General features: G+C 41.6%; 1 protein-coding gene across 1 annotated transcript; it reads left to right on the plus strand.

The window, feature by feature from the left end:
- The first annotated feature begins 134 nt into the window (after positions 1-134).
- LOC137276976 (angiopoietin-related protein 7-like) lies at positions 135-11,552 on the plus strand. The gene is made up of 2 exons (XM_067808628.1): positions 135-1,128; positions 10,915-11,552. The coding sequence occupies exons 1-2, from the start codon at positions 135-137 to the stop codon at positions 11,550-11,552; spliced, it is 1,632 nt and encodes a 543-aa protein (XP_067664729.1).
- Positions 11,553-13,731: the final 2,179 nt, after the last annotated feature.

Genomic DNA, 13,731 nt, shown 5'->3' on the forward strand with positions numbered 1-13,731 from the left:
CGTGTTTGTGATAATTAATTGGAACTGGCACAAAAGTACTTGCATTATTTATAGTACAACACCCCGGCAAGGGAGCCCTGATTCTCCGCTATCAGTGGGATGTATTACAGACGGGTTTATCACATTTGGTGGAGATGCTAGACAGTTTACGATCTCTTTTCATAATGTTAGTTACGTGTGTTTTTGCGTTAGTTTCTATCGGCGGAAGTGCTGTGTCGGCCATCTTTGATAAGAACGGATGTGCCTACACGTTCAGCGTTTGGCACCCGGATGAGGATATACTACGACAGGTGAAGGATTTACAGGTTCAGTTTTCGAACTTTACCAATTACGCCGAAGCGCAGGTTTCACGGATTCAACGAAATGTGATCCACGAGATGAGAAAGTACGACAATTCTACGTCGCATCTGGAATCTGAGCTCCTACAGATGAAACTTGATGACATGCAGGCCAAGATGAAACACAACCATCTATCGGCTGAGGTAAATATTTTGAGGAGGGATATGGAGGACATGAATCGCAAAGTTGACGATCTTGAGATGGATTATTTTAGCTTAAAAGCTCGTGGTCGGGAACCGAGAAACGATTCGGCGAGGAAGGGCCATCGATCAATAAGTAAAGATTTTATTGGTATGATGAAAAATAGTGTCGGTGACCTCAAGGCAGAATGGCTGTTGATGAAACGAGAGCTGGATGACATAAGAGGGGAAAATTTGCAGTTGAAACACGGACAGAATAACCTGAAAAACGATACCTCGTCCTTACGGCAAAAGATGCGGTCTTTATCGGGAGAAATCCAGGCTGTTGAGGGTCGGGACTGGAGGTTCCCACAAAACTCAAACCAGGTACAAAGTGAAATGTCGGGTCTGAAGAGCGACCTGAAACGAATAAAAGATGAACAAAGTGATATAAAGTCTGAATCGAATGAAATGAGAAACGAAATAGCAACTTTACATACAAGTAACATCCGGGTACAAAAGGATCTTCACGAGCTGCAGCTCGATAGTACGAGATTCCGCGAGAAACTCGAGTCTCTGAGACGAGAGGAGAGGCGTGGAGGAGAGACCGAAGTTACACGAGAAAGACTGGAATCTAACCTCCCTAGTACCGACGAAGTTGTCCCAAGAGGTAAATTATTACTGTTCCAGATTTCTCTCAACGTTTTAGTATCACTGTAGTCGTAGAAATGTTCCCATGCATCGTTTTGTATAGCATGTCATTGAAGAGAATAGCAGTGAAAAGTTGGTGTAAGAAAAGTTAGTTTTCAAAGTTTGACCCACTGATGGGACTTTTTGTTTGACATTGTCCTTGCTGAAGATGGTCTCCTCTAGCATGAAAATTCATATACGTATTTTCGGGAATTGACGAATTTGAAAATACCCACACACCATTGATTCTCTCAGTTTGCTTTTCTCTCTCTTTAAAAACTCGAACCGTGAATATCCGGGTTAGAACTGATCTTCAGTTACCCATGCATGTTGACTTGGTTGGCACCTGTCATCGGTTCCCAGTTGAGCAGATCGATGCTCATGCTGTTGATCACTAGATCGTCTGGCTCAGACTTCATTATTGACAGACCGACGTCATATAGCTCGAATATTGCTCAGTGTGGCGTGAAATTAAACTTACCCTTCTGTTCTGAAATTGTCACATTGTACCCATATGGAGAATCGAACCCGATTCGGACCCGAATCGAACCACTAGGCTACCCCACCACACCCACTAACAGGGGAACACAATGTATTTTGGATTTTGAAGCTGAATAAGCCCATGGTTTAAACACAAATCGCGCTCAAATTTCAACAACAATGTCAAATCCCAGTTAATATTTTAAAAGGAATGTAAGTCGGGTAGGTAAAGTAGGGCGTACGACTAAAGCCATTTGATTGCAACTTGATACCATGCACGATATTGCCTCACAAACAACCTTTACAATATCCATCCTTCTCTTCATTATTGTATCATGACGGAGAGAGATCCATTAAAGGGACATATATGGACTGGACTAACTCAGCGCCGTATGCGATCATTTTGTTGTAGTTGAAAGTACCGCTAATTCTTGTAACCAGACGGGGAGCAGAAAATACAATAAAGTGTTTGACTCCCATACCTGACTCAGTTTCGATTATCCATGTATCAGGGAAGTTAGACTATGTGTCTTGAACAATGTGGATAGACAGGGTGTGGATGTGTGTGGGAATGCCGATATGTGTGTGCGTGCGTGCGCGTGCGTGTGTCGTGTTTGTGTGGGCGCGTTTGTGTGTGCGTGTAGGTATGTGATAGTGGGTCTTGATAGATAGTCTTGTTATGGTTGCGTGTGTGTATGTGTGTGCGTGTGCGTGTCTGTTTGTGTGTGTGTGTATGTGTAAGTGGCGATTGTTGGGGTGTGATTGTGTGTGATCGTGTGTGTGTGTGTGTGTGTGTGTGTGTGTGTGTGTGTGCGCGCGCGCGCATCTGTTTGTGTATGTATGTGAAAGTGGCGAATGTTGGTGTGTTTGTGTTTGTGTTGTGTGCGCGTCTGTGTGCGCGTGTAGGTGTCGGGTGTTGGGGTGTCGTGTTACGGTTGTGTGTGCGCGCGCGCTCGTTGGGGCGTCGTGCTATGGTTGTGTGTGGGTGTGCGCCCGACTGTTTCTGCGTGAAGTGGTCGTGGTCTGTCTGTGTGTATGTGTGCTCACGCGCGTCTATATGCGTGTATATTATGTTAGTGGGTATAGTTAGGATGTCTTGCTATGGTTCTGTGGTCTGTGACCGTGAACTGTGAGGTGTGCGCGTGCCTGTGTGTGTATGTGTGTTTGTGGTGGAAACGTTGAAGTCGATATGCATCAATGAAGTTTGTAGGTGTTTATATCTGTTAGTCTGCTGTGTGTGGATGCGCTAGTGGAGAGTGGAGATAAACAAACGTGTGTGTACCGTACTGTGTGACTATGTACATGTGTACATGTACTTACGCCACTGTACATGTCGTGTGCACGTGTTTACTCACTTGTATACATTTGCATCAGTAAAACATTTACACCATATCCGGAGGGGATTCAAACGGAAATTTACACCACGTAATATTTAAGTAATTCCTTTCCAGGTCTTTCCATTTGGGATCAAATCAACAAATTCTGTATTCGCTGTTTAATATAGAGCAGTGCCGACATTTATGTGGGCATTCAGAATTCAGTGCTGAGCGGAGATGAGGCTGGGAGTGGGGACAAGGAAATTACATACATGTTCATGTCAAACGTATGTTATTTCAAGCAAAGATTTCTGTAAGGTTACTCTTCTCATTAGATTTAGATTGGAAATCGAGAGTTCTAATTTGAAAGTCGTAAACCATTTGTCGTAATTGATATGTGGCCCAGTGATTTCGGAAACTCTGTTTGAGGGGTGATTCCGAGAAGTTTTGGTTTCCGGAATGGGGTACGACTATCAAGATACGACTGCTATGGGAAACTTGAATATAGGTGTAAGACGACAATGTTGTGTATAATGTAAACTGGTGTCCAATCTTCCACCCTTAGGAAACCAATAATACATGTCTGCATTTGTCTGGCTGGTTTAAGATTTAAGACGTGTTAAGCTCCACCACGTCCTTGCCAATCGGTGCTAGCTGTACATAAGCATCACGTGACGTTAACCCGTTAACCCACAGCGCGGACATAGTCAGAAAATGGGATAGGCAGACAGTCTGAATAAAGGATAGGCGTGTGTCCCATTGTTACTTGCTTTTTAGACGAACGCGTCAACACCTACTGACATTAACATTTAATGGACATCCTCCGTCTAACGTATGTCGTGACATGACAACGGGCATGCTGCTGTTTCTCAGAAATGTTTACAAAAGGCCATCAATAAAATCATAAATTTCAGCAGTGGTGGCCGCTTCATTTTTACGTGTTCTGGGTAAATATGTTATTCAAGATGAGTCTGCAATACGCGTTGTTCTTATTGATCTATTAAGCGTTTTCTAAAATTACCTGTCAAGGGAGAAGCCGGCCTGTTAGGATGGGCACAAAATGTCGCTATTTGTAGATGTGACCCTGAGGTGTTTCAGTCAAGGGCGGGACGGTAGCACAGTAGTGAAAGCGTTCGCTACTCACGCTGCAGACCCAGGTTCGATAACCCACATGGATACAATATATGAAGTCTTTTCCTGGTGTCCCCCTGTCTAAGTAAACTTAGTCTCAGTGTATTTCGTTTTACACCACTGAGTCAGTAGTGGAGTGTAACGAAAAGTACTGAGGATACGTTTACTTGGACTGTGGTGTCCTCTACCCTAACATCGCTGGAATATTGCTAAAAGCGGTGGAAAACTAAATTCACTTACTCAGGCTTGTCAGATCGTGGTTCAAATCCCAAACATATCCTGACTGTGTTTCCACTAACGTGGGTTAACTAGTTCGGCGTCACTTCATTTTTAGCGTCTGCGTCAAGATGACACGCCACGATATAACCAGAATATTATTCAAAGTGGCATCAAACCAGTTTCACTCACTTCAGTTTTATACATCGGTATTATGTAAAGAAATTAAACAAAATATTGATTTTCACGAGAAATGTCAGAGAAACTCATAAACTTTTTCAGTATTTGATTCTGAAAGCGACACCATCCATTACTATGACACGTCGCTATTTCACTGAAATAATTCTGTGCGACGATAAATTCCGTTTTTACTCTCCTCACGTCACAAATGACTGATCGAGAACTGTGATCCGCAGATAATATATGGATATTGAGAGAAACATGAGTTTGAATCCAAGATTAACTCAAAATCTGTCAAACTATACCCGTTCCGGTGATAAAAGTCTTCGCCATCAAAAGGTCGTCAAGACGCAAAGGCTTACAAGGGCTTCCAAAAGATCGCTCTGGAAGCGAGAGTCCAGGCAGATTTAGAAAACAGATTTTGATTATTTGCTTTCGCATGTTTCGGGGCCTATCACTGACAGACGATATTGTTAGAATCGCAATTCATTTTTTACGTCCGTAATGAATAGCTTTATAGAGACGGTCTAACGTTCTGACAGAGATGTACTGTTGAAAGACGTACGATCACCGTATCTAACGCTGTGACTCTTTGTCAGGGAATGGTGCTAACAGTTCACTAGGAAGAGTTGCTTCCCTTTGTTGTGTCGGAGACCAGCGCTTTAGTGCTTTTCTCCCACGTTTAACCAGAGACCATATAATAGATCTCTGGTTTAACAGACTGCAGGTCGTAATGCTGGAATTGTTTTATAGCGGCATAAAACCCAACTCACTCACCTACTCATGAGTTACTTTTCTTCATTGTGCGCAATGCCAAGTTAATCCAGTCAACTGGGAACGTGGCAGCTCTCTATCCGTTCTCAGTTTAAGCGTTTTATGATCGATAATTGAATACTACACTATTACATTAAGTTGAACCTCGAGAGGCTCAATTGTCAATTCGGGAGTCAGTAGCAATCTGTTAAAGCTGTTCACTCGCTCTCTCGCTCGCTCCCTCCCTCCCTCCCTCACTCACCCACCCACCCACTCACATAGATATGGCCACCATGATATGAAAATATGTGAACAAAAAACTCACGCACTCACTTGCCCACTTACGTACTCACTCACTCACTCACTCACTCCACACATAACGATATGATACCGTCCCCATTATCCCCACACATGTTCTTTCGGACACAATTAGCCATTACCCCCGTGGGTGGGGAAGTGGATGGGCCACAGACGCGCCACGACCGCCTGAAGGAGGTATAGAACGGACGCCATAGTGGGGAATCTATTCTCACCAGCTCTCTTTGGAATTGGCTGACGGCGGTGTAATCATTCATATGGCATCGTGACGGATTCTAATAGTTACAGCGCTGTAAGATCCGACAGAGGGCGCTACACGTGCAGTTGCTAGGCACGTGTCATGACCATCAACAATCTCCTCCCTACTCTTCCTCCAGCCCATGCGATAAAAAGAGAATCACTATACCTGACGCAAGTAGAATTGATGTTAAAGGGGCACTGATCACTGGCTTCAGTCCGGCTTTCTAACACTGCCACCTAGGATATCAGCTGTCGTGAGATATAGTGGGGATATAATTGTTTTAGGGTCTGTATCGCAGGCTAGAATATTGCTAAACGTGGCTTAAAACCATACACATCCCGATAATGATGAAGTTGCTGGGTGGACAGAAGCAGAATAGATGTCTGTATATCAAACCAGTTGCTTCATTGGCCAGCTGAATTTCCAGATGTGTCATAACATCGGGATAGTACTCTAATAAGGGCGGTGGGGTAGCTCAGTAGTTAAAGCATTGGCTCGTCACACCGAAGGCCCGAGTACAATTTGTGAAGCCCATTCCAGACGTAATACTATGAGAATATTGCTGAAAGCGGCGTACTCCCTCGCTCACTACACTAATCAACCTATAGAGTTAAAACTTGATACGTTGGATCCTGTTGAATCTGAATACTGAGTGAGTGAGTAAGTGAGTTTTGTTTTGCGCCACACTCAGCACTATATCGGCTGTATGGCGGCGGGCTGTAAAAAATCGATCCCGTTAGTCGCCTCTTATGACAAGCATAGTCGCCTTTTATGGCAAGCATGAGGTGCTGAAGGCCTGTACTACCCCGGACCTTCACTGGTTTTTGGATATTAAAGCAAGGGACGCTTGTTTTACACGCACAGTAGGGACGGAGGTAGCCCAGCTGTTAACGCGTTCCTTCACGCCGAAGAACCGTGTTCGATTTCCACATGGTTACATTGTGTGAAGCTCATTCTTTTGTCCCTTGCCACGACATTGTTGGAGTATTGCAAAAACCTTCGTAAAAACATACTCATTCTCTCACATACAGAGTACATTTGTTTACCCCAGTCAATTCATACCCCGGATAATGCTTTCCGGTATAACGTGGTTTCGTTGTACAGTGTTCCCAGAAATTATTGAGAAAATCTTTGTTTTTTTTCTAATGATGCTAAGATTGGAAAGGGCTTTCACTATGCACTAAGCATACTAAATAAGGGAGACAACTCTTGAAGGCTTAGAAGGCAGCTCATTACGTCAAGAGTTATCTCCCTTGTCTGAGCAGACGGCTTCCTGTGTTGACATGACAGAATTTACAGCAAGAGAGAAAAGAAAGCTCATTCTAGATGATTTTGAAAGGGGTGAGGCTGATCCTAAAGTGTTAGCTTGTAGACATGGTATTCCTCTGTCTACAGTATACAGAACTTTGAAGAATATTCAAACAGGAACCGGGATAGAGCACAAAGCAGGGGCAGGTCGGCCTAGGAAATTCAGTGTTGTGGATCGCCGAAGACTTGGGCAGATTGTGAGTAGGGGCAAATTGAAAAGTGTTGAGAACATCAGAAATGAAATGATTAGCAGAGGAAGTCCTCAGGTATGCAATGAAACAGTTAGGCAGGAATTACAGAGACTTAATTGGGTGAAAAAACGTGGAATTCCCTCGCCGTTGATGAAAGATGCACAAAAGGAAAAACGTTTAAACTGGTGTCGGGCTCATGAAAATCAAGATTGGGATAATGTTTTCTTTTCGGGTGAAAGTTCTGTTTGGCTGTTCCCTAATTGTGTGAAAATTTGGACCAAAGATACTGTCAAACCTATCTACCAGCGACCAAAACATAGCTCGAAGTTTCACATGTGGGGTGGCATATCGGCTCGCGGAGTGACGCCATTGTGTGTTTTCACAGGAAACTTGACAAAAGAAAGATACATTGACATTCTAAATGGTCACCTTCTTCCGACAGCACAAACATAGTATGAAGATGATTGGATTTTCCAGCATGATAATGACTCAAAACACAGTGCGCGCTACACAAAACAGTGGTTGTCGGGCGTAAATGTTCAAGTTTTAGACTGGCCCAGCTACAGCCCAGACCTAAACCGAATTGAGAATGTGTGGGGAGTCATGAAGGACAGAATAAACCAAAAGGGACTGAGAAATATTGAAGATATGTGGGCCGAGGTGGTCCAATATTGGGATACCCTGTCACACGATTACCTACAAACTTTGATGGGTAGTGTGCCTAGGCGTATTCAGGCATGCATTGCTGAGCGAGGAGGTCTAACAAAGTACTAAAACAAGACTGAGACTGTAAAAGGATGATGTTTTAACATGTTTATGTAAGTAAAACGCCAGAAGTTAATAAACGTAATGAGTTACATGACGCAACATGATTCTCAATAATTTCTGGGAATACTATATATACATGTATACTACTGGAAGAAAAGCAAGGGAACACATGTAAGTCCAAGTGTTCTTTTGTTTTTCCCAGGTTTCTTCTCAAGGTGTGTATTGCACTGTGTATGAAATTCTGGAAATAGATGAAGGAACACTTGTACTTCCACATGTTCCCTTATTAATTTCCATGAGTATATGTGGCAGGTATGAAGTCATGTAAGATTTCGTTCGTTTGAAGTTGTCATTGTCTATAGTTTTAACTCAAGTAGTATCCTTTTTAAGTGTTAGACTATGGTTATTTTTAGATCTTGCCTAGTCCATTGCAGGTATAAGGGGTGTCAAGAGATTGTGTCATCGCTTGTGTTGTGCCCTTTGATTTTGTTTGACCCTTGTGTCGATTGGTTCTTTTAAAAACACAAAATACTGCTTGCATGTCAGCCATTACACGTCATTTCAGTTCGACCGCATTTCAGAGCAACAGGCACAACAACATCTCAGATCTAAGCAGCCGTCTATTCATCTTGGGAGACGTGGCTTTCCTACACCCCAGTGTCACGCACAGGGGTGTCTGTCAATAAAGATATAGATCCCACAACCCGTAATCAGTGTCTGGTCGTCACTATAGCCATTCACATCCCGGTTACATATATATCTATTTTGAATTCTGAATATCCCAGTATAAATATAGGGACACTTGCACTTCGTGTTTTTTTTCCATATTCGTTCCCATAATATTATTTCAAATGTAGAAATAGTTAGTTTTCAATGGATAAAAGAGAATCCATGATGAGCCGATATCTTTCGATTGTATATATCTGCAGCAACACCATACTTTATTAGTTTGTTACTGTCAATAGAGTGTATACGTTTCGTGAACAAGAATGATCAAAAATTGTTGATAATAATAACTTATTGTCTTCAAATTATGTAATGCTGAACAGTAAAAGAAAAGCAACTTTCGACAAAAATGAAGTCTCATAAATCTAAGCGTCCATGTTTAGGTCTTCTATTTAAAAACTTCACAAGAAGCTAGAGTTGCGTTTCTTTTGCTTTTCAGTATATATCAAGTTGTCCCGATAGAGTTGGTTTAAAAAAACACAACACTATGTACATGTTTCCCACATTCAATTTCGCATGTTCAGTTCACCATCACACACTCACAAGCTTCATAAATATGTACAATGGATGATTTTTTGTCAATTAAAAAACCCATTTGTAATCGTCTGGATCTAATACAAGCATCACATTATATATATTATGAATAGAAACCTTTACGCCTGAAAAATAGAGATATTGGAAAGTTTGAAATGTCAAAACCACTTCCAACGTTCGTTAATGCACAAAACACCACTGGTAATTGCCTATGAATCTTTTATGTTTTCCATATGCATTCCTGTCGGGAGCTGCGATACAATCACCGATAGTGTACAGTTAAAACCGACGGTGCCGGAGCAGTCATCCGTCTTGGTTAATCAGAGAGTGCCATGATCTTCCGCGCTAGATTACAGCGTTAAAACAATCGGGAACTGCATTGTCATCGATTTTTAAGGTTCTGCAACTTCGACAAGAGCTTAATTACAACTTCTAAAATAAGACGTCAAATTAAGGGCTGATCTGGCACGTCTAATGATAATAAACGAGAAATCTGCTTCAGGCAATGTGCTTTTCGCTGACCATGCACTGAAGTTAAGCTTTGGAAGTGAACGAAAAGTATGTGCTTCTGATCCAACATCAAGTGGACATCAGCTGACTAATAACATATATTGTTTCTGTCTGTGTGTTAAAGGCAACTGATTGTTTGAAACAGTCGGTTTCTCGATTGTTAGTGATTATATAGAGTCACCATTCGATCGGGTGTAGCCGGACTCAGACGTGTGTCCGGCACAACGTTCGGGAAATAATAATACTAAGATTAGTGCTCTTTTACGTGAATTGCGAAAATACTTTCAGTGTTTATGTAGCCGACAGAACCAATTTATCAGCTTTCAGTGACTTGGAAGCTATTAAGTAGCATCTGCTCTGCCAACAGATAATGACGACTTTTACAATCCACGGCAATATAATTATTTGTGTATATTTGCCCTTGGATCTGGAAAGAAGATTTGATTTAGATGATTTTGCACTTGGCTGTGCCTTATCCAAATTTCACTCAAACACATATTTAAATTATTCGTAATTACTAGATTTCTGTGGGAATCAACTCAGGGCTTCATCTTGTAACGTTTCGTGAGACTGTGCTTAATTTTTTTTGTAATGGTTGGTTGAACTATGAGTTCAACAGTTGTCGAAGTTAAAGGAGTGGAGAGTTGTGCACCTTGGATGTTTAAGGATTCCATGATTGTTCGAATCTTATTCTGGAGCTTGTTTCTCAGCAACATACCTTCATAGGGTCCATCAACGTTCCAGGTTATACAACCCTTATCTCAGTTGACTAGCACTCTTATCCGATGGTTTCTTTGTTTGCAGCCCATAAAGACCCAGGTTAGAATTGGTCTTCAGCAACCTATGCTTGCCACAAGCGGCGACTAACGGGGTTGGTTGGTCAGGTTCATGGACTTGGTTAATGCACGTCAAAGTATCCCATTTGCGAAGCTTCATACTCATGATGTCAATCACGGGATTGTCTGGTCTAGAATCGATTATTTACAGACCGCCATTATATAGTTGAAACATTTATTTGGAGTGAGGCACTAAACAATAAACAAACAACATCTTGATTCGTGTTTCTAAAGAACTTCTGTTTTCTGTGTCCTCAGATTGCCATGAAATTTACCAATCTGGGTTCCGAACGAGTGGACTGTATAAGATCCACGCGAAGGGCGCCCGACTGATGACAGCTGTGTACTGTGAAATGGTCAACAAGACTGGCTACCTTGTCCTACAGCGTCGTATAGACGGGCTTCTCAACTTCAACAGACGTTGGCTGGAATACAAACACGGCTTCGGCAACCCCTACGGCGAGTTCTACATCGGCAACGAGCTACTCCACTTTCTCACCAAGCAGAAGCAGTACATCCTCAGGGTGGACATCTGGGACTGGGAAGGGAACAAGGCTTATGCTGAGTACAGCGTCTTTGCCGTCGAGGATGAGGCCAACCATTTCCGTCTCCATGTCAACGGTTACCGGGGAGACGCAGGTGACTCGCTGAATTTCCATGACAACATGGCCTTCAGCACAGAGGACGTGGACAACGACCTCCATACCCGGCACTGTGCGGCGGACAACAAAGGCGGATGGTGGTTCAATAGCTGTTACTCCAGTAATTTGAACGGCGTCTTCCGCACGGCGTGGTACTCCAAATATGCCGACGGCGTCGTGTGGTACACGTGGAAGGAGTCTGAGTTTTATTCCCTGAAACAAGCCGAGATGAAGATACGACCCAAGGTACCCTAACTGAATAATGTCACGAGAAAGAAATGAGGACAAGAAACAAAAAGAGTGACATCCAGCGTTTAACCCGCTCGCAGCACTCACAACATAGGAAAACATGTCTTTGTGTCAGTAAATGTTATAAGATTTCGAGAAAGGGATATCATACTAGTAAGTTGTTTGAAATGCAAGTGGAAAACAGTCTTTTGTGTTTGACGTGAGCATTTGTAGAAGGTAAGCTTGATTTCGTTTATAGAAGCAACACTTAAAGGGTGTTTTTCTGTGACGTAGATCAGTGTTGCTCAGAACTGTGAGAAGTTACACCCGTCTTCTTGAGAATATTAAAACTGCCGTTAAATTTGATTAGGCCTATACAATCATATCCCAATTTTGTAACACTTTGTGAAAGGTCGCGGGTGAATTTTGCGCTAAAATAAGTTGGTTAAATTAAAAACGGGGACGAGAAACGAATCTGCAAGCACATGACGTCTAACTAGTTTCAAATGAAAATTTGTGCTAAGAACACAAAATTTATTGATTTTCAAAGATGATGTGTCAAAGATACCCATCAGTAATTGTTCATTATGCGAAAACATGTTGAATTATTCTTCACGTTCTCACTGATGATATTCAGTTTTTAAAGATTATATCGATAACTGAAAATATTTCCAATTCAAAATATAACATAATATCAAAAAATGAGAGAGATGGTTTTCTTTCCCTCCTTAGTCATGTAAAATTTAATTTTATTACTGTTTGCTTTTTTAACTTTGACATAAGAGAATACAAATATTCATGCAATTGGAAACACTGTGCGACTGACATAATAGGTTTCTATTCTTGACATGGTATATTGAGTTTTGTAATCGCCTACGTATGACGATGTATATCATATGTATATCAGATTGTTCAGATGTATATCACTGTGATGTTCTATGGAAAGATCAAGTAAAAGAAATTGTTTTGTTGAAACGGTTATTTGGAGCATACGTGTTTGATTTGTGCTTGTAGTTAATATATTTGTCAGCTGAGACATATTTTCAAGGACCTTTTAAAGAACAAAACTATTGTGTATACGTATCAATACCAATCAATATTGACCAAGCTTACTCGCGCTTTTTAGAACCATAAAACACCGTGACGATCTGGCTGTTCCCTTTGTATATTTCAATATATTGAACAAATATTTTATTGACTTCATTGGGAACAGCAGTGTAGATTTATGTGTTTTTTTTGTTTTACAAAGCTTACAACACTCGTCAGAATCAGTTGACACTCCAAGGGCGGTGGGGTAGTCTAGTGGTTAAAGCGTTCGCTCGTCACGCCAGGGTTCAATTCTCCACATGGGTACAATATGTGTAGCCAATGTATGGTGTCCCTTGGTTCTATTCCCCACATGGGTACAATATGTGTAGCCCATGTATGGTGTCCCCTGGTTCTATTCCCCACATGGGTACAATATGTGTAGCCAATGTATGGTGTCCCTTGGTTCTATTCCCCACATGTGTACAATATGTGTAGCCCATGTATGGTGTCCCCTGGTGTGATATTGCTGGACTATTGTTAATGGCAGTGTGATACCATACCAACTCATTCAATCTGACACCCCAACGCGCATGATACTTAAACCCAAACCTGATACACAGCGTATGAAACACCGTTTGTGATCTACCTAGATTCATTTAAGGAGTATCAGTATATATGATACCCTCTTTCGTCATTAATATTGTTGAGTATTGTGCGTGTGGACATGTTTAGGTTTTGCCATTGACACTGCACTTGTGTATGGTTGTGTTGTAAGTATTATATACTGTGATAATTAGATTTTGTTGAGGCACAATATTTTGTGAGCTCGTTTGTTGTGTTTTCAACATGATAAGGTATTTAAATGTTATTTCAAACTTTACCGTTACGGGTTTAAGTTTTGTCGTAGGGGATACCGCACATATACAAATGTACATGCTGGTTTGTTTGTTGATTAATCTGTATAAAATATTCAGCTGTTTTAAATATTATTTGAAATCATTTCTCAGGTTTGAGTTTGGTATATGTATGTCTCGTTAATGGTTTCAGGCAAAGATTCAAAAGGGTTTGGGATTTCCCTCTTATTCATGCACACCCTAATGAATACGTATTAAAATGAAAACAGTGAATATGTTTCTGAAACCGACATTTGGACTCGAGGATGTGTTTTCTCATCTTT

Source organism: Haliotis asinina, chromosome 3 (genome assembly GCF_037392515.1).
Source record: "Haliotis asinina isolate JCU_RB_2024 chromosome 3, JCU_Hal_asi_v2, whole genome shotgun sequence".
Taxonomy (NCBI): domain Eukaryota; kingdom Metazoa; phylum Mollusca; class Gastropoda; order Lepetellida; family Haliotidae; genus Haliotis; species Haliotis asinina.